At 37.7% G+C, this 19,983-nt stretch overlaps 1 protein-coding gene and 1 pseudogene across 1 annotated transcript in view; both read right to left on the bottom strand.

Moving 5' to 3' along the window:
- COPB2 (coatomer protein complex subunit beta 2) overlaps positions 1-19,983 on the bottom strand; it is a 36,208-nt gene that overhangs the window by 8,582 nt on the left and 7,643 nt on the right. Inside the window, 13 exon segments of the mRNA XM_014451054.2 lie at positions 128-258; positions 1,128-1,271; positions 2,259-2,365; positions 2,453-2,541; positions 4,325-4,435; positions 6,643-6,842; positions 7,067-7,209; positions 7,795-7,894; positions 10,450-10,596; positions 12,867-13,015; positions 14,098-14,224; positions 14,429-14,515; positions 17,599-17,736. Coding sequence (XP_014306540.1) covers positions 128-258; positions 1,128-1,271; positions 2,259-2,365; positions 2,453-2,541; positions 4,325-4,435; positions 6,643-6,842; positions 7,067-7,209; positions 7,795-7,894; positions 10,450-10,596; positions 12,867-13,015; positions 14,098-14,224; positions 14,429-14,515; positions 17,599-17,736 — 1,673 coding nt within the window.
- Positions 8,932-10,443, bottom strand: LOC102433002 (annotated as a pseudogene).

Here is a 19,983-nt window from a genome sequence, read left to right on the forward strand (position 1 = left end):
ACCTACTAAAACTATAACACTGAAAAATCAGGCCTATCATTCCTATAAGCCAGCAATAGGTTTTGTTTAAAAAGTATATTTTTAAATTTAGGATGCTTAAGGCAAAAGCAAAACAATACTCAGCTACCTGTCCAAGTGGGCAATGGTGACTATTTCTCCTCCAACATAGTAATTTAATCTGTTCACAGAACTTGTGTAAATGAAGCAGTCGCCTACCCACAGCCCCGTTTTCACAATTTCCTGAATCTCACCAAGAACCTACAAAAAAAAAAGAAAGTCTATTATTACCTTACTCAGCATTAGAAATCCTGTAACAAAAAAAATATAATTAAGATAAGGCAGAGTAAAAACAAAATCCTATTTCAAGAAAGAAAATCTAGCCTGGCCGGTGAGGCTCAGTGGTTGAGCATCAACCTATGAACCTGGAAGTCATAGTTGGATTCTGGTCAGGGCACATGCCCAGGTTGTGGGCTTGATCCTCAGTACGGGGCATGCAGGAGGCAGCTGATCAATGATTCTCTGTCATTACTGATGTTTCTATTCCTCTCTCCCTCTCCCTCTCTCTAAGAAATCAATAAAAAACACACAACAAAACGTATTTTTTAAAAAAGAAAGAAAATCTATCTTTGGAATTTCTATCTGCTTTCTCCATTTAAGAACAGAATCCTGGATGAGTATTTGTAATGTAAAATCTCATTGTTGTGTCAAAGCTGTGATTAAAAAAGTGTTTATCTAAACTCCTAACACACATGAAACCAGCATAATAAGTATTTCATAAAATCTTCCAGGACATCTCCACAATAGATTATTTATCTTTACCATTTGAGAGCTCATTTAAATCACTGTGACCAAACTGTCTTAAAACCAAAACACCTTCTAAATTTCTTTACTGAAAGATAATCTAAACTAGTCTAAGGATTTCCTAAAATCAAAGCACAAATTTCTTTTAAATATAAATACTTTTAGACTCTGATCTCTAAGCCAATATTTTAATTTTCACATTTTACTGTAACTCCTTTAATGCTTAGTTCCCCAAAACCTAATTTATACTAAAATGTTAAAATGAGTGAAGTTCTAAGAATATAAATCACTCAGAAGCAAAACTAAAGTTGTGCTGACGCAATTACCTCAAAGGCATCTTCAATGCCATCTTCAGTAACTCCCTCATGTGTTTCCTGTGCAGCCAAGACTTTTTCCGACAGATACTTAAGGATAAAAAATGACTCCTCAGTGGCAATACAGACTAGCTCTCCAGAGTCAGACCAGAAAATCTGCAACATGACAAAAACACAAACAAATGATTTTGGATTTCTGCGTAGATATGATAAATTGCATACACTTTCTGTCTTACAAGATTTATCTTATAGTAAGTATATACTTAGCAATTTAATACAGTGTGCATATACATCCATTTGAGAAGGTGGACAGGGCAGTGCTGTTCTATTTAGCCTAGAAATGGACAGACGTAGGGAGACAGGTAGGAGAGCATCAGTGTTCACTAGATGTGCTGTAATTTAGAGCAGAAACCCATTCCCTATTGTTCTAGAATAGTGTTTCTCACACCCTCCCGCATTATCAATTTTCAATTCCCCCTTGAACTTTTTAGACAGTTTTCATAATCACCTTCCCCTATGAAATTTTAATACCACAGATACTACTGTCTGTACGTTTATTTATAATGCATGCACATGGTATACAGGTTACAATACATACATATACATATGCATACTTACACTTTATAGATAGAAAGTTAAGCTTTTTCACCCCTCACAAACTGGTTTTTGCCCCTTTGCCCACTGAGAGTGCATGCTCTAGAAGACAGAAACATGACGAGGGAGGTGGACTTGCTGCCAAGGATAATTTCCTGACAATGAAAGCTGTCAAAGGAGCAGGCAGTTCTAAAGTAGAAAACTTTGTCACTGGAGACGGTTACCTAACGTTTAAGCAGCCACTATCAGGGAAAGGAGGAAAAGACATTCTGAAATGAGTGGGAAAAGACATTCTGAAATGAGTGGGACTCTCGGACCTTTTGTCTTCAAAGCATGCTTTTCTCAGTCAGGCAGGAGCCATTTAAAACATGAAAAGTGCTTGGCATTGGTATAACTTTGTATTTTTCAAAATATCCAACAGCTACTATCTTATTTTAATACCACAACTCCGAGCTGCTAAGCAGTCCTGGGGTAAATGGTGCTATGCCCAACACAACGGAACAGGGACTGCACGGTACAGGGACCCACAAAACAATGGAGGGAACTCACATGTTTGGGCTGAATTTCAATTCTGCGTATGAGTTCTGTATTGTCCCAGTCATAGAAAGCTAAGCCATTTACAGATCTGACCCCCAATAAGAAGCCTCCATAGATACCTGAAAAGAACAAAAAGGTTTTTATTTAGATGGTAATCGAGCCATTACAAAGCTTCTAAAAATGTATCATATAAAAATAACACTCACTTTCAGCTCCAAAATCTGGTTTAAATGATTTTTTTTCCTTAAAGTTTTTAAATATCTTTACAACACTGTTGCTCTCTCTTATTGCATACCTGGGAGGAAAAACAGAAGGCAAACATAGCATATTATATACTAAATCATAATTCCATCAAATGTTACAAGTATCTTCAAATATAGTTATGCATAAATATAAAATATTTAAAGATTTGCTAATATAATTTTTCCTTAAGAGTTCAGTGAACAGTTGGACAAATTATGAATGGGTTTCACACTATTACACAGATTACTAGGGCTTACAAATTATTTTAGAAACTGAAAAAGACCTAAATGTCCACCATTAGGTGAATTATTGAACCAACTGTGGTATATTTGTACAATGGAATACTACTCTGCAAAACAATGACCAGTTACTGATTCATGAAACCATGGGTGAATCTCAGAAACACTGCTGAGTAAAAGAAGCCAGACAAGAGAGTGTACACCATGTAACTCCATTTATACAAAGCTCTAAAGACAGATCTATATGGTGACAAAAAAGCAGATCAGTATTTGCCTGGGGCTTGGGAGTAGGGGTGAGTGCTGACTGCTAAGGGAAACATGGGGACATTTTTGAGGTGATAGAAATGTTCTGTATCTTGATTGTGCTGATGGTTAAAGTCTGCATACATCAGTTTAATTTCACTGAAATGTACACTTAAAATATTTTGTATAAATTATACTTCAGTAAAAGTGACTTAAAAAATAAAAAACTTTCATAAGTGGTTCACTAGTCAACCATGCTTGGCAAAAACTTAAGAAAATTGCATATATTCAGGCCTCCTGAAAAGAGGGGCTATGGCCGTTGCTGGATATTCAAGAATATTCATTGACAAGTGCTGTGCTCAAGACAGAAAAGATGCTGAACAGTGCAGTGTCTTGGCTGGATAAAGCTGAAAAAGGCGAACTACCACACGAGAGGCAGCGGTATGTTGAGAGAGGTAAGGCAATTCAGGAACTATAATTTTGCTTAAATGATAACAAAGTACCTTTTAGTATAGGGAACTGTTCATGAATGAGTGTATTTAGAAAATTTCTGAAAAGATCAAAACAATTCCTTATCTGTCAGTGAATCTTTTTTGTTAAAAATTTTTTTTAAATACATCTTATTACACAATACTGAGGCAACACAAAATATGGGGAAACAAAACTAAGAAAACTGAAGATATAATTCCGTGTGTGGTCTAACAACGACAAAGCCCTAATGTTTATCACAAGCACCAAACTGGAATAAAAAAGGAACCGGTCGGAGACTTTCTAGTATAATAATTCAGAGTTAAGTGTTTTCTTTTCCTGTTTTTAATGAGAACATTTTATGGACATTATGAATTAAGATAGAATTTGTTTTATTAAGAATGGGAAATAAGAGAAAATGTATTTTAAAAAAGATTCAATGAAGTTCTCGTCAAGATGACATCAGATTATAGCATCTCCCTCAGGCAGCTCATAAAGGGGCAGCAGCACCTTGGGACGCCAGGTCACAGGGTCACCCCAGGTCACTTGCCAAAGACCTAATTTGAGGGCCTACTGTGCCTTGCACCCATAAGCACCAGGCATGGCAATGGGCTCCCATCAAGGAAATGGGTACTGGGTCCCCAGTTAATGGGATGGTTAGGTCAGTTGGAGGGAGCCAGCTCAGTACTGCACATAGAAAGGGCAAAGGCACTCATGCTGCACAGCTGCCTCTGACTCTACCCTTCCAACAGGCAGCTCTGGTGAGAGCTGTTCTTTAACACGGAGAAGCAAAGCACACACTGCCCTCAAGAACCTCTCTGACCCAACCACACACAGAACAGCATTTGCAATCAGGGCAAGCTGGAAATCACACAGCCTACTTACTCTGAGGAATCATGGGCCCATGCAAACTCCTGGGCAGACCCAAAGCTCTTGTTTCTCAAAGCCATTGCTGTGTAGATGATATACTCGCCATCACCACAAACCACAACAAATCTAGAAATTATGGAAGCCGGGAAGGGAATTAGAGGACCAATGACATGTACAAGAAATAATGATTCATATTTATGTAAAATATTTCTAATAACATGTTATTTCAGTTGACGGTTACAACTGAACCTAGTATCTTTTAAAGTTATACATTTCTTTGAATACAGAGCTAGATATATTCTACCCAACAAATCCAAAACCCACTATGAAGATGGGTTACTGCTGTAGTGGCTTTCTCTTATCAACAGGAGGATGAGAATAGCTGAGATGCATAGGGAGGATTCCAATATTTAACCAGTATTTGTTGCACACCAAGATGCCTAGCGCTTTGCTCATTACATTTACACCATAAGAAGGCACTATCTTGCCCTGCCACTGTGGCTCAGTGGTTGAGCATCGATCCATGAACCAAGAGGTCACTGGTTCATTTCCCAGTCAGGGCACATGCCTGGTTGCAGGCTTGATCCCCGATGCGGAGTGTGCAGGAGATAGCTAATCAATGTTTCTCTCATTGATGTTTCTGTCCCTCTATCCCTCTTCCTTCCTCTCTATAAAAATCAATAAGAAAACATTAAAAAAAAAAAGGCACTATCTTATGCAAGACTATCTTCATTTTAAAACTGATCATTCAGCCCCAACCGGTTTTGCTCAGTGGACAGAGCGTTGGCCTGCAGACTGAAGGGTCCCAGGTTCGATTCCAGGCCAGGGCACATGCTGGGGGGCGTGTTGGAGGCAGCCGATCAATGATTCTCTCTCATCACTGATGTTTCTCTCTCTCCCTCTCCCTTCCTCTGAAATCAATAAAAATATATTTTTAAAAAAAACAAAATACCCGTGATCATTCAAATGAAAAAAATATCTCACTCCAGCCCTAGCTGGTATGGCTCAGTGGATAGAGTGTTGGCCTGTGGACTGAAGGGTCCGGGGTTCAATTCCAGTCAAGGGCACATGCCCAGATCGCGGGCTCGACCCCCAGTGGGGGGTGTGCAGGAGGCAGCTGATCAATGATTCTCTCTCATCATTGATGTTTCTCTCCTTCTCCCTCTCCCCTTCTCTCCGAAATCAATAAAAATATTAAAAAATAAATCTCACTCCAGTTTTTAATGAATGTTAAATTTATCAAAATAAACAGGATATTCTAGCATTTAAATAATGAGTATAAATAGAATGTTGCATAGTCAAAATTTTCTCAATAGATATAAAGCAACTCTTTACAATTTCTAATTTAGAATACTGTATTGGCTGTTATTGGACTGCCAAAGGTGAATGCAAAACTTACAGCAAAAAATGTCTTTTGATATTAAAGAGAAAATATATAATGTGTTCTTAATCTTCATAAGAAGACTTTTTTACAAATACCACTTAGTGAACTAGGCAGCATACTTGGTTTACATACTTTGTCTTTTTTTAATACTCAGGACATTATAAAATGCCCACATCTACTGTAAAATAATTATTTTATGTTTTTATTGATTTCAGAGAGAGGAAGGGATAGAAACATCAATGATGAGAATCATCGATCAGCTATCTCCTGTATGTCCCTTACTGGAGGTTGAGCCAGTAACCCGTACATGTGCCCTGACCAGGAATCGAACTGTGATCTCCTCATTCATGGGTTGACGCTCAACCAGAGTCACACCTGCTGGGCTAAAATAAATTTTAAAGCTCCACAGGCTTAAATTCATTGTGCTAGCAACTCTTCTCTCATAAAATATTTGGTGATTTATAAATCTTACGAGAGAAATAGAACTGATGGTTCAAATTACCAAAAAAGAAAAAGAAAAAGTTATTGCCAATCCCAAAACTTTTCAAAGGACATGTATGTGTGTGTGTGTATATATATATAATCTCAGAGCCAGCTTTTCTTCTTAAGAGCACTGAGTCAGCAAATATTGAGAGGGCACCTACTGCACCTCAGGGTAAGACATGACCCTTGCTCTCAAAGGACCACAAGGACACAAACCCAACACATCTGAATAAGAGTAACTGTTCAAAATTGTGTGGTGGGACCAGGCCAGGAAGGCAGTATGTGTTACCTGGCATGCCACCTCGATCCACTGGTATGGCTGTTGGCAGCTGTGCTGAGCACTGTGCAGCCAGGGCAAGAGCTCAGTGAGGGATGCCCACCACAGGGAGGAGTGTACATTCTGTGGCTCCTCAAACCTGCTCTGGCACACACGGAAGCTCAAAAGGAGATTTTGGTGACAGCTTACCGCCCATTAGGATTGTGCTGAATAGTCTGAGGGTATATTTCACAACTGCCCATATCCTTTACTGCCAGTGGCAATCTTTCTCCATCTTTAATTTCAGCATCGCCCATTGCTTTTAGGTTGGCCTGCTGGACTTCTGAATGCTTGGCCCAAATTATCTTTCCATTGGCATCCATGGACATGGCAGGTTCCTCCCGACCAAGCTGGAAGGATGACAAATGACTCTTAGCAATGAAAAGGAAAAGCAAAACCACAACAAAACAAACATTTCCTTTCTTCCGCTTCAAACCTCCAGTGCTTACTCTCTTGTGCTTAATAAAAGCAGTAGCAGTTTAACAAAACTGGTGACTTGGAAAATGACTGTACTAAAAACAATGATTGCTTCCCCGATGCTCACCTATTCAGAAACGGTATAATTAGTGATTACCTTAACAATGATACTCCCTTCGTCATAGCCCAAAGCGACATTATTGGACCCTCTCAGACTGGCCACACACCACACCCTCTCCATTCCATAATTCAATGTGCTCTCAAGGCGATATGTACTTGAATGCCATATACGCACAGTTCCTAAAAAGAAGGATGGGAATACTCGCTTTTAATTTGAATATCCAACAATGAACTGTCAGGTGAACCAGATGCAAACAGGAAACACTTCCTGACATGGTAGCTTAACTTTTTATAAAGTGACATAAATAAATTAGTAATAGAAAATTAATAATCAACTAAGAAATGTCATTTTAATGTGAGTTAATAACCTGCTGGCTACAGTGCTTACTGTGTGCCAGGTGCTTTATACATGTGATTTCTCCTCATCCTCTCACTGTAATCCTGTGAGGTAGGTATGTCTATTCCCAATTCATAATTCGCCCAAGCCATATCCATGAGGTGGCAGAACCTGAATTTGACCCCAGGTTTTATGCACCAAAGCACAGGTTTGTTCAGTTTTTCTCTAGGACTTCTAGATGTCCTCTTATTTGAGTAATAGAGTCAAAACACATTAGGATGATGATGCCATTCCTTTACTCTTTTATAGTTTAAGTATTCTACTCAAATAAAAGTATTAAAATTTCTTGGAAAACTCCAATTACAATGCAGGGGTCTACCTGACCTAAATATCCACTTAGTAATTATAAGCATACATTTCCAACTTACCATCTTCTGAACCTGTGATGATGATTGGCAACTCAGGATGAAAACTGGCACAAGACACATTTTGGGCATGTCCCTCCAGTGTCTGCACACATGTTTTATTCTGTAGTGAAAAACAAGTAACTATTTCATCCTTAATTTTGCCAGTGCATAGACATATAAATTATAGTGGTGATGACAATCTAAATAGTTTTCAGTATAGACATTCTTGAAATAGAATTATCTTGTGTATACATATTTCCTCTTATTATTTCATAGTACAGGCAAATGTAAATGTAAATATCACATTTAAAAATGAACACACACACACACACACATACATGATCTCTGGTTTGCATCTGAGTATTTTCCCCTAAATTCTTAAGTATCTTGAATGCTTTTATCCTGTATTTAAATACAAAAATGGTCTTCTAGGTCTCATTTTATTAAACTGCTCAGGGAAATTGTTATGTGAGAAGCAAAAAATAAATAAATAAATTTAACAAAATCTTGAAGATAAAAACTATAGTAACAAGAGTTCATAACTAGGTTTATAAGAGTCTATGTGGCAAAATGGTTGTTTCATGGCTATATCATGACATCATTCATTCATCTGCTAGTTTTCAAATATAAACAGAAGCCTGCCAATGATAAATTTTTTTAAAATCTGTTAATAGTTTTCTTTCTTTTAATGTGAAATACCATGGGACAGGATTAGAAGGATGGAAAAATTTAATGTGAAATACCATGGGACAGGATTAGAAGGATGGAAAAATTTAGTCAATAACTGCCTCACAAGGGATAAGAAAAGGACCAAGAGGTCACGGTTGGATTCCCAGTCTGGGCACATGCCCGGGTTGCAGGATCCACCCCCAGTAGGGGGTGTGCAGGATCCTCATCATTGATGTTTCTCTCTCTCTCTCTCTATCTCTCTCTCTCTCTCTCTCTCTCTCTGGAATCAATAAAAATACATTAAAGAAAAATTCTGCCATGATATTAGCAAAGATAAAGGAGAAAATTTACATTGTAAGAGGTACCATTTCCTCACAGAATACCTCTTGGCATTTCCTGAATGAGTGACATTAGTAATCTAAATAAATAATATTTTGAGAAGAGCAACAGATAAAATTTAAAGGGATTATTAAAATAATATTTACAAGACTGAACAATTCTTGAACTCTTATTAAAACCACTAAGAATGAACATTTCTTTTTTTGTGAATTTCATAAATGACTAAATGTGCAACTGACATCTGCTAGTGATCTGGTAATACACAATTTGTTTTTATTGTGTTTTCTAACCGTAAGAGATTAAAGGCAAAGCCTATATGAAGCTGTACACACATAAAAAGTGGTCACCGGGGGCACATTACCAGTGAAATGGTAGGAAAACCAATCTTTATCTGGTCAAGAGAAAATACAAGAAATAGCACTCTGCATGCTTCACTCAACAAGATGAATTTCCCTAGAAAGAACCCAATGAAAATGGCTGCAATTACAAGAAGTGAAGGAAAAGGACTGGTGGCATTATCGCTGAAGGATGCAGTGCGATTGATCCAGGTTTATCTGAGTGTGCTACTTTTCTGGGCCTTAAGCCTTCATCTCTCAGCTGTCGATTTTCTTCTAACAGCTTCATCATTTCTCCCTGAAGTCTTTTACACTTCCATGAATTTCCTTGTTTCAGTATCACTGAATGAAACACTGTGCGGTCTTGGCATGGGTCCATCTTGTTTAGATGCACTCAGCAGAACAGCTTTGCTAGGTTCCATATCATTCAATTTATCATTTTCCTTGGCATTTCAAAAACACACCTCAATTTAGAATCCATTAATGCATTAGGTTTTTGCCTCTTTTCACACAGTGCCTATATCTGAAATGTTTGGTGGAGCAAAAATTGTACCATAAACTTGTGTTTACTCTTCATTAGGATCATAGTGAAAAGGCTGCAGCATTACTGAAACTATCACAGTCAGCCCGGATCAATAATTCCACTGTTGGGCCTCACACAGTATCCTAGCGGATGGATTTCGCAACTTAAGATTTGTAGTGCCTACCTCTGTAAAGGCTGAGCTCTGTGGGAAGGTGGAGGACCAGGATCTGCTCGTGCTCCGCCACGGCACCAGAGGCAGAGGCCATCAGACAGTGCAGAGCAGTGCAGGGACAGGGTCAGGGGCGTGGCCGTGGGGGCAGTTTGCTGGCTGGGGACGGGAGACTATGGGGGCTATGGCTTGGCCAAGCTCTTATGATGTGGCCAGTTCACGACTCCCACAGCCCAGCGCCCACCATTATGTCCTGGGTTGGTAGGCTACCGGCTGGGTCAGCAGCTCTGGATCTCACAACTGACTCAATCGCACACCAGCTGCTGGGGCCACATGCACTGCAATCCTCGGTGCCCCGTGTGATGACTTCTGAGTGCCTATGTGAGCGCTCTGGCAGCCAGGAGCCCAAAATTTCTAATTTCTACTATTAAATAAATATGACAGCATTTTATTTTTAAATTGTGTTAGACATTTGTTTTCATTTTTATGGGAGATTCTGGGACCACAGTTTAGGTAAAATACTAAGGCCTTAAGTTATTACACTATGAACAGAGTTCAACAATCCAAGTTTTAACTGTCCTATAAGAAACAGTAAGAAGCACATCTTACATATGTCAAGTAAAGTTATAAAAGAAATGTACCTGATAGTCCCATATTTTAACCAGACGGTCATCTGCACCTGAAATAAGGTATGGTTTGTCGCCACCACTGTAGTAATCAATGCAATTCACGCCTTTCTCATGTCCCTCCAAAGTGAAGTTTGGTGATGAAGAGCCCAGCTGCCACACCTTCAGAGAGCAACAGCGCCTGCCAGTCAGTATGGGGTCTTGCTATTCAGGAGACAGCTCTACCATACCTCTGACAAAGTATGTAAAATGTGAAAGCGTACGTAAAATGTGAAAGCCCAGGAGAGAGAAGCTAAAGAATGTTCATTCTTTCCACCCATTTGTCTTTGTTCTTTCTCACTTTACCTGAATTTCCAGGAGGCAGAATCATTATGGTATAATCTGAAAATGCCAATTTCCAGGCTTTAATCCCTAGCAATTATGATTCAGTGGCTCTACAATGAGCCCAGGAAACTAGATTTTTAACAGACACACCAGGTGACCCACAGGCTACACTTTGAGAACAACTTTAAGGGTAGAAAATGATTTTATGAGAGATTTAATATAAAGCTAATGAAATTTAATAAGATCTAGTAAAAGGAGAAAATTACTGCTTAAGTGAAAGTTTGGGAAAGTAGTCAAACATTACTACAGCATTAGTATTGACTTTATCTTTACAAATATTTAATAAGTGCCAAATATATTGGGAGACCGTGAGAAATATAAAGATGTGTAAACAAATGTTTGCCAAGTACTGTATACAACAAATTACTACAGCCAAAGACAAGACAATTCTTATTCTCAAGATATACCAAATTTAGTGAAAAAAATTAATCACTAAGTTTAATTCAAAGTTTCCAACCCATATCAAAAGCAAGGACAATGCAATGAAAGGAAAAAACCTTAAGATGTTCAGACATATAACATTTAATAATAATTAAATTGTCAAACAATTAACATACAACATCCTATATAATAAAAAGGTAATATGCAAATTGACCCTAACAGCAGAAAGATTGGGAATGACTGGTCACTATGACACACACTGACCACCAGGGGGCAGACGCTCAATGCAGGAGTTGCCCCCTGGTGGTCAGTGCGCTCCCACAGGGGGAGCTCTGCTCAGCCACAAGCCAGGCTGACGGCTGCCAGCACAGCGGTGGTGGTGGGAGCCTCTCCCGCCTCCTCAGCAGCGCTAAGGATGTCCGACTGCACCTTAGGTCTGCTCCCTGCTGGCAAGTGGACATCCCCCGAGGGCTTCCAGGCTGCCAGAGGGATGTCTGACTGCCAGCTTAGGCCCGTTCCCCCCAGGGAGCAGGCCTAAGCCAGCAGGTGGACATCCCCTAAGGGGTCCCAGACTGCGAGAGGGCACAGGCTGGGCTGAGGGACCACCCCCCTCCCCGAGTGCACAAATTTTTGTGCACTGGGCCTCTAGTTATGTATAAAAGAAAAAATGTTATATAAGCATACACGTGTAAGCAAAAGTTAATGCAATATGTCATTTTAAATCTATGCACAGAGATATTTTAAATATTGTAATGGAAAAAGGAATATGAGTGCACTGACTGCAATACATTTTTAGCATCTGTTTGGGGAAGGAGGGTGACACACAGTTCCTGCCCCAAACATCAACATTTCAGGGAATAAAAATTTCCAAAGGCACATTATTATTCAATGTGAAAGCCATTAGGAGAGGCAAAAGGCAATGGAATGAATGGGATGAGCATGGATGTCTGGAGAGCGTCTCAGAGTAAATAACTGTGCTAAGCCTTGAAGGATGAGTAATTCACCAGAGGAAAATAAATCAGAAAGGGAGAGTAAAGCGTACTGCAGGCACAGGGAATAGCTAAATAAGGTAAGGTTCTGTGAATATTCATGGTATCTACTAGTATAGAGAATGGTGGCTAGACCAGGGTAATAAGAGACATCTCTAATATTAGCTGAGAAGCCACTGTATTCTACATTAGGCATTTGAATTTTATCCTTAGGTTGGCAACTGGTAAGTTAGAATCCATGTTTTGGAAAGTTATCTGGCAGCAGTATGGAGAAATAGAGTAAGAAAAAGAGAATGGAGGCAGATAAAATTTAAATAATAAACAGATTCATAATCAGCAAAGGTCAACAACAAATACACTAAACGGAGAGGAAATAGTAACCAAGAGAAGATGTGGGCATTTTTAAAATTCTGGGTTTGTAGAGGTTTAAAAGTCTTACAAAATATCGCTTCCACATGGTAAGACACCTCTTCATTAAGAACACTGAGTTGCCACAATATTTTTTCTAAACAGAATATGCCTTTCTGGATCAAAATGAAGTCCTATTTTGACTTCAAAATGAGCTATTGAGAGAAACTTCAAAGATGGGAACAACTTTCTGGGCAGCAGGGAGTACAATACCTAAAACCACTGCATTTCACCAATAATCATAACTGACACAAATAGTAAACACCCTACCTTGATAGTTCTGTCCAAAGATGCGCTGGCAAACTGATTGTTATCTTTGGGGTTGATCACAATCTGCATAACATAATGGGTGTGTCCTTCAAACACTTGTGAGCAAGACCATTTTTTATCCCAGTCCCAGAGCTTAATAAGCATGTCATCTAGGCCAAAAGAAATTCTCAAGTTAATTGCAATTTCTGTTTGTTTCATTCAGAAATAAGAAATCTCTGAGCCTTTTAAGGCAGCAGAACACCAATCATTTTATGACTTACAGAAACAGTGTCAGATTTGAGTAGATATTTCAAAATCCTTATTTATTCTAAGAATAAACAACTCTCTTCAGAAAAGTAGAGATAAAATAGAGAAATTACTAATAACAAATATAAAAATTTCATGGAAAAATTTAAGACAGACTCTGAGCTTTACAGGACGACAAAAGAGTAATGCAAGTTTGATTAGAATATAAGTATGGCCCGGGTGGTGTAGTACAGCGGTTGAGTGTTGATCTAGGGACCAAGAGGTCACTGGTTCGATTCCTGGTCAGGGCACATGCCTGGGTTGAGGGCTAGATCGCCTGTGGGGGGCGTACAGGAGGCAGCCCATCAATGATGTTTCTCTCTCATCAATGTTTCTATCTCTCTATCCTTCTCCCTTCCTCTCTAAAAAAATGAATAAAAACACTAAAAAAAAAAGAATGTAAATATGACTGAACAATGATGGCAATGACTATTAGGGAATAAGCAGTTCTCTTATGCTACAAAATTGGTTTTAAAAGTTTTGAATTACTTCTCAATTTTTAACTTAAAAATGTTTCAAAGAGATATTACCAATTCAGTGCAACTTGTTTTAATTGCCTTCCAAAAGGTCCACTGTTTTATACATAATACCAAGGAGCAAACTAGTCGAACATAAAGGTAAAACTGACTAGGGTATATGGCAATCTGCCCAAAGCTCCCTCATCAGCATGTAAATGAGCTGTCTGTTCACATGTTTAAGCATCTAGACCTTCAGATCGTCCGACAGGAATTGAAGCAATTCTGCTATACAAATCCTAAATAGAGTTGATATTTCATTAAAATATAAAAAGTACGCAGCATCGATATCAAGTTAATGGATTTAAATAGTTTAAAGGCTGCTTGGAATTAGAACTCTACTTGTAGCAGCAGTAAAGAATTACATGTCTCAGTGAATGAAAATAAATTACTCTAAGAGATGCACATGACCAAAAGAGGTCACCTCTTACCACTGCTAGTGAGAATGAAAGGCTGGGTTGGATGAACAGCGATACAGCGAATGTAGTCTGAGTGCGCTTCAAACATATGAACTCTCTCCAGAGTATTGTAATTGAACACTCTAATCTGCATGTCATCCTAGAAATGGAAATTTAAAAACTATCATTACTGTTATGAAGTAAATTGCATGAAAAAATATACTACAGGCTCGGGGTATAAAGCCCATGCTTCAAAACATTGCACTAATTTACAAAACAAATCAAGAATCAGAATTCTGCAACTAATTTACATAATCTTTGACCAATTCAGAAAATGGGATTAGAAATTCATATAATTACTTACCGCTCCTGTCACAACCCAATTCTTTCTTGCAACAAACTTTGCAGCTCGAACAGGAAGGTCACATACTTCAAATGTTTTTACCAGCGTCTTTAAAATTTAACAAGAATATACACTTTGAGTTATGGGAAAATAACTGAAAAATCTATTCTATTTTAAACATCTAATTTAAAAATATTATTAGGCTAAAATATGAAAGCTCAGCAGTCAAGTTAAAAAGAAATAGATCATTTTTTTTAACAGGTTCAAAGTTAAAATACTTATAAAAAATAAAAGAAAGTGAATGTTCACAAGATGAAATTCCAGATCCTCTATGCTCCGGCATTTCCCTACTTCTCCAGCTTCATCTTTGGCTACTCCCAAACTTACCTTTACTCCTGTTCCCTCTGCCTGAAAACCCGCCCAACGGATCTTATACTTCCCTATTATAACTTAGCACCACTATAATTATGTGTTTAATATCAATCCTTCCTGCCAAGCTCTCTGAGGGCAGGAATCTTGTTCACCACTATATTCCCAGAGTCTAAAACACTGACCGGAAAACAACCAGTGTGTTATAAGTATCTGTTCAATGAACTAGCTCCTAGTTTCTTCTTTTTAAAATGAAACCCATAAACTCATAAAATAAACTCACAAACAAGAAACAATTCTTTTATACACTTCAGCGTATGCTTCCATACAAATGTTATTTATCTCTTTTTAGTGAAATAACTAAAGAGAAACAGTGATGTAGATGTTCCTTCAAGTTGCTCCAAAAGGAGTAATATACACAGGATAAAGGTAAAAAACTAGGAGACACTCCTAGAAAGAGCAGGGATGAATGCATTTCTTTGTTCTCCCACTGTGATTCCTTGTTCTTTAAAATTCTGAAAAATCAAACTATCGTTTTTCAATCTCTTTTTTCGTACCATAGAGTAATAAAAACAGCACATTTTACTGACTGATTAACCATGTGAACGAAACAAAAAGAATAGGGACTAGTTCATCAGAACTGTTAAGCCTACTACTCTGGTTTGGGAAGCTTCTTAAAATATTGAATAATTGGGGACATTAACTCCAACCTGTACAGCTGCTATCAGTTAACTGTGACAGGGACACTGAGAACAGATAGAAATACAATCTATAAGATCACAGACAAATTCACTAAAACTCACGAGGAGCCAACAAATCCAGGGATCTGGTGAGCAGTAAAAATAAAACAGCTGTAGAACCAATAGTCAAGGTTCAGGTCCACGTTAAATGCTGTAGTTGGTAAAGATGACATGAGAGCTGGTCTCCTTACTCTAAAACACACAGGTTTCATACACAATTTTACCTAATTTGATTTAACCCTTTTGACAAGCTTGTGATGCAGGGAAGGAAACAATCTCATCTTCACTACAGATAAGTAAACTGAGCCTCAACATGGTTGAAAGGCTTGCCCATATCATTTAATTAGCAGGATGGCTTCAAATTCTAACATACTGATTTTTTAACCATTGTAGCCACCACCTTAAAAAGTATATATCTTCTTATTTGAAGTTCAAGTACATTTGAATTCATTTCCAAAACCCTTTTTATTTTTTTCAAGAATTTTGCTTCCAATTATACATGAGTGGTAAGTGACTCCTGTTGGTGATAAACAGGAAAGAACAAAATCAGGGAAAACCAAAAATAGATGAACCATTCAACAAAGACTGAGTAGGCACAATGAGCCTGACTGCCAGGTATGCACTTGGAGCAATAGTGGGAACTAAGACTAGGATAATCCCTGCCCTTATAGTACCTCCATTCTTGAAAAAAAGAAAATTAAACAATTTACTACTGATGAGATAAATTATGAAAGCACAAGCAGATGGCTTGCAGGGCACAGAAGGGTACAAAAGAGAAAATCAAGGCAAAGTAGATGGCCTAAAGTAGAATTATGTTACAGTAAAGCCTAGAGAAGGGTAAGGGAAATACACCAAGGTTTTAGAAATTAGTACAGAGCTGAGAGATAGCTAAATGGAGCCGACAGAGGGGATCCCTAGAAAGAAGTAGGAAGTGTGGTGGGGGTGAAGGGAAGCATCAGCATATCTGTTAAGCATAAAATCAGAAAGGTTTCAAACATTTAGATGAAAAAGTAGACCAAAAAGAAAAGAAAATCACATGAAACAGAATGCAGATATCTGCATCAAGGCAAAAGGAATTCACAAGATAAAGCTCTGAAATTGCAGAAGACAGAGATCAAGAAATAGTAATATAGTAATAAATGGAATGTTTATTATTCATTAGTTCAACAAAAAATTATTGAGCACTTACAATGGGTCAGGTAATATTTTAGGCACATGGATGCAGCAGAGAACTAAGTGTCAATGTGCATAAAATGTCACCAATGGGGTCTTGATTTAGTGTGCAGTCATTATTGTTTCATTATAGTGATATAAAGCTGTAACAGTATTTTTCGGTTTACTCCTGACCTTGGTTCCCTCAGCCTATTTTGCTATCTTAAATTCCTCAAATGTGAATATGTGAATTTTTATCTGTATTTAATAACTTAACCTTGGACATTGCAGATAATTACTGTATAAGCAGACATAACTGTATGGTAAAGTGCTGACTATATGTTCTGTACTTTGAAAGAAAAAGATTAAGGATGGTCACGAAAGATTAGAAAATATGAGATAAACTAATTTGAAGGATACATTATTTACTCATATGAAAAAGAGAACAAAACAAGCATTTAAGGCAAATATTCTGTAAAATGCATATTCTAATATGCGTAATCAAAAGCTGACTACAAATATTTCTCTGATGTAATTTAAAATCTGTATGGCTGATTGAAAGTTATCTACATACCATATTAAGCACTGGGAGAAAAACTTTAAAATCCCATTCTTGAGATTAAAATATTCACTAAATGGAAAATTAAGTACTATTAATTACTTTCTCTGGAGCAAGTACTCATATTGGTGTCGGTTTCCTTAATCTCAAAGAAAAACTAATGCTCCATACATAATAATTTAACATTTAAATACTGCATAATACAAGCCCAGAACAGTGTCTCCCACAAGCTATGTTCCTCTTTATTGAAAATACTTTGTAACAATTTGAGAAAGCAATCTGAACACAGCTACTGGACTCTGCTATAGTTCTTTCTCATTATAAACATAGTCTAACACAGCATTTCTAATAAAGTCCTTAAAAATTCCTACCTGTGTTTCATGATTCCAAACACACACACTGCCATTGTAAAGACTCGCTAACATCCATGGCTCTGTGGGATGCAAATCCACACTCTTAACTCGATCAGACCGAGCAGTTAGCTTTCTCTTGATATCAAGTCGTAGAGGCTAAGAAGAAACAACATTTAAAAAAATGTAAATTGCTATGCCAAATAAAATGTTTGAGATTGTAGCTAAAAACAGTGTATTAACAACAGGCTTACAAAATAATTCAGTTTTTGCTTTGCTAAATTGTAGAGTTTCAAGTCTAAACGTCTGGATGGAGAAGTAGACCAAAAACAACAACAAAAACCCAGAATACATGTTACCTGCAAAGAAATTCACAAGGTAAATTCTTCTACTTCTTCACTTATATACACAAAAAATATAAATATTTAAAAATTTTAAATTTATAGCTGAAGTTGTCAAGCATTTTGGTCTCAGGACACATTTATACTCTTAAAAAAGTATCTTAATAAAGCTTTTTATATGGGTTATATCTATTGATATTTACCATCTTAAAAATTAAAACTAACAACTTAAAATATTTATGTATTAAGTCATGTTCAAATAACAATAAACCCATCTCATGTTAACTTAAATAACACACTTTTATGAAAAATAATTCTATTTTCAAAAAAACGTAGTGAGAAGAGTGGCAATGTTTCACATTTTTACAAAACTTTAAATTCTGATTTAATAGAGAATAGTTGTTTTCTCATATCTGCTTAGGTTTTCAATATGTTGTAATATGTTGTTTTGGTTGATGCATATGAAAAAACACATCTGGCCTCAAAAAGATATTTAGTTAGAAAGAAAGAAATATTTTAACTTTTTTTCAAATAACTGTGGATATTCTTCTTTGATAACAACACCAACACTTAACAAGTGATAGTTTTTTAAAGGTCACTTGCAATGTAAAATCTGAAACCATACAAATGAACTTTTTACACTTTGTTACTTAAAATCCATTGATCTATTCTGTATTTTGAATAGATCCATGCATCATTTTGTAACATCATGCACTGATCATTTGGAAACAGTTGCTTCACTGAATTATGCAGATCTTCCAAATGTTGACATATTTCATTACATGGTATCAAAATCACATTCATTAACATCACCACCAACTTCAACTGATTTTTTAAGAATTACAAATCTGTTAAGGTCAGTGATAAAAGTTTTCTAAAATTCTAACTCACTGAAAAGCTCTAATTTTATTATTAGCAACAAATACTGTCAGGGATCAAATAACTTGTTTCAGTTTTTAGAAAATGTATGCCAATAATCAAGTCTGAGCAACCACAGTTTGTCAGCCACTATTACAAGTAAAGCTAGCAACACAACAGAAGTGCCTCATGCATACTTCCCATTCCATCACACAGAATAATTAAAAGTTGTATACACAGTGTTGAGATGTGATAAAATTAATAATTTTTATTGCTTCATCAATGACATTCTTAATGAAACTGGCTCTTTAGATAAAATTGTGTGACAGTGAAGAAATACACTATCAGTACAATTTGGTGACACTGGCAATTTCAGCTTTCATTACTTTTACAGCATCAGATATATGTTACAAATATCAACACAGGAAAAAAGGCCCATAGTGTCTTACTATTAGGAGACAGTTTTAATTTGTGGACCTTCTGAAAAAATATGGGGACTCCTATGAGATCATAGATCACATTTTCAGACCCTGGGTTTATAGACTATCCAGTAAATAAATATAAAATGTCTACTAAATCACAAATTCTTGCCCATGTCATTAGTATCACATAAGAAAATATTCTTAAGAAGTGTTATTCATGAAGTCTTAGTAACACTAAATTATAGTATTAATCAAAACAGTATAGTATTGGCATAAAAACAGATCAATGGAACAGAATAGAGAGCCCAGAAATAAACCTACACATATATGTAGTCAAGTAATCTATCTATACTAATAAAAGAGTAATATGCTAATTAGACCAGGACACCTTCCGGAGACCTTCCGGATGTCCTTCCAGATAAAGCTGGAGGCTTGGCCGGCCTGAAAACCGCCCCCAAACAGCCCTCAGCCCCTCGCCCAGGCTGGCCACGCCTCCCGCGGGACCCTCACCCCAATGGGGGATGGCCAGCCTGCAAATGGCCCTCAGGCTCTTGCCCAGGCCAGCCACACCCCCCAGTGGGGAACCCCCACCCTGAAGGGGGTGTGGTCAGCCTGAAAACGGCCCTCAGCCCCTCACCCAGGCTGGCCATGCCTCCCAGAGGGAACCCCCACCACGAGAGGGGCGTGGCCGGCCTGCAAACCGCCCCAGGCCCCTCACCCAGGCCGGCCCCACCCCTCAAGGCAACCCCCACCCTGATCCAGAACCCCCTTCAGTGCAGACCAGC

This window comes from Myotis lucifugus, unplaced genomic scaffold (assembly GCF_000147115.1).
Source record: "Myotis lucifugus unplaced genomic scaffold, Myoluc2.0 scaffold_8, whole genome shotgun sequence".
NCBI lineage: Eukaryota > Metazoa > Chordata > Mammalia > Chiroptera > Vespertilionidae > Myotis > Myotis lucifugus.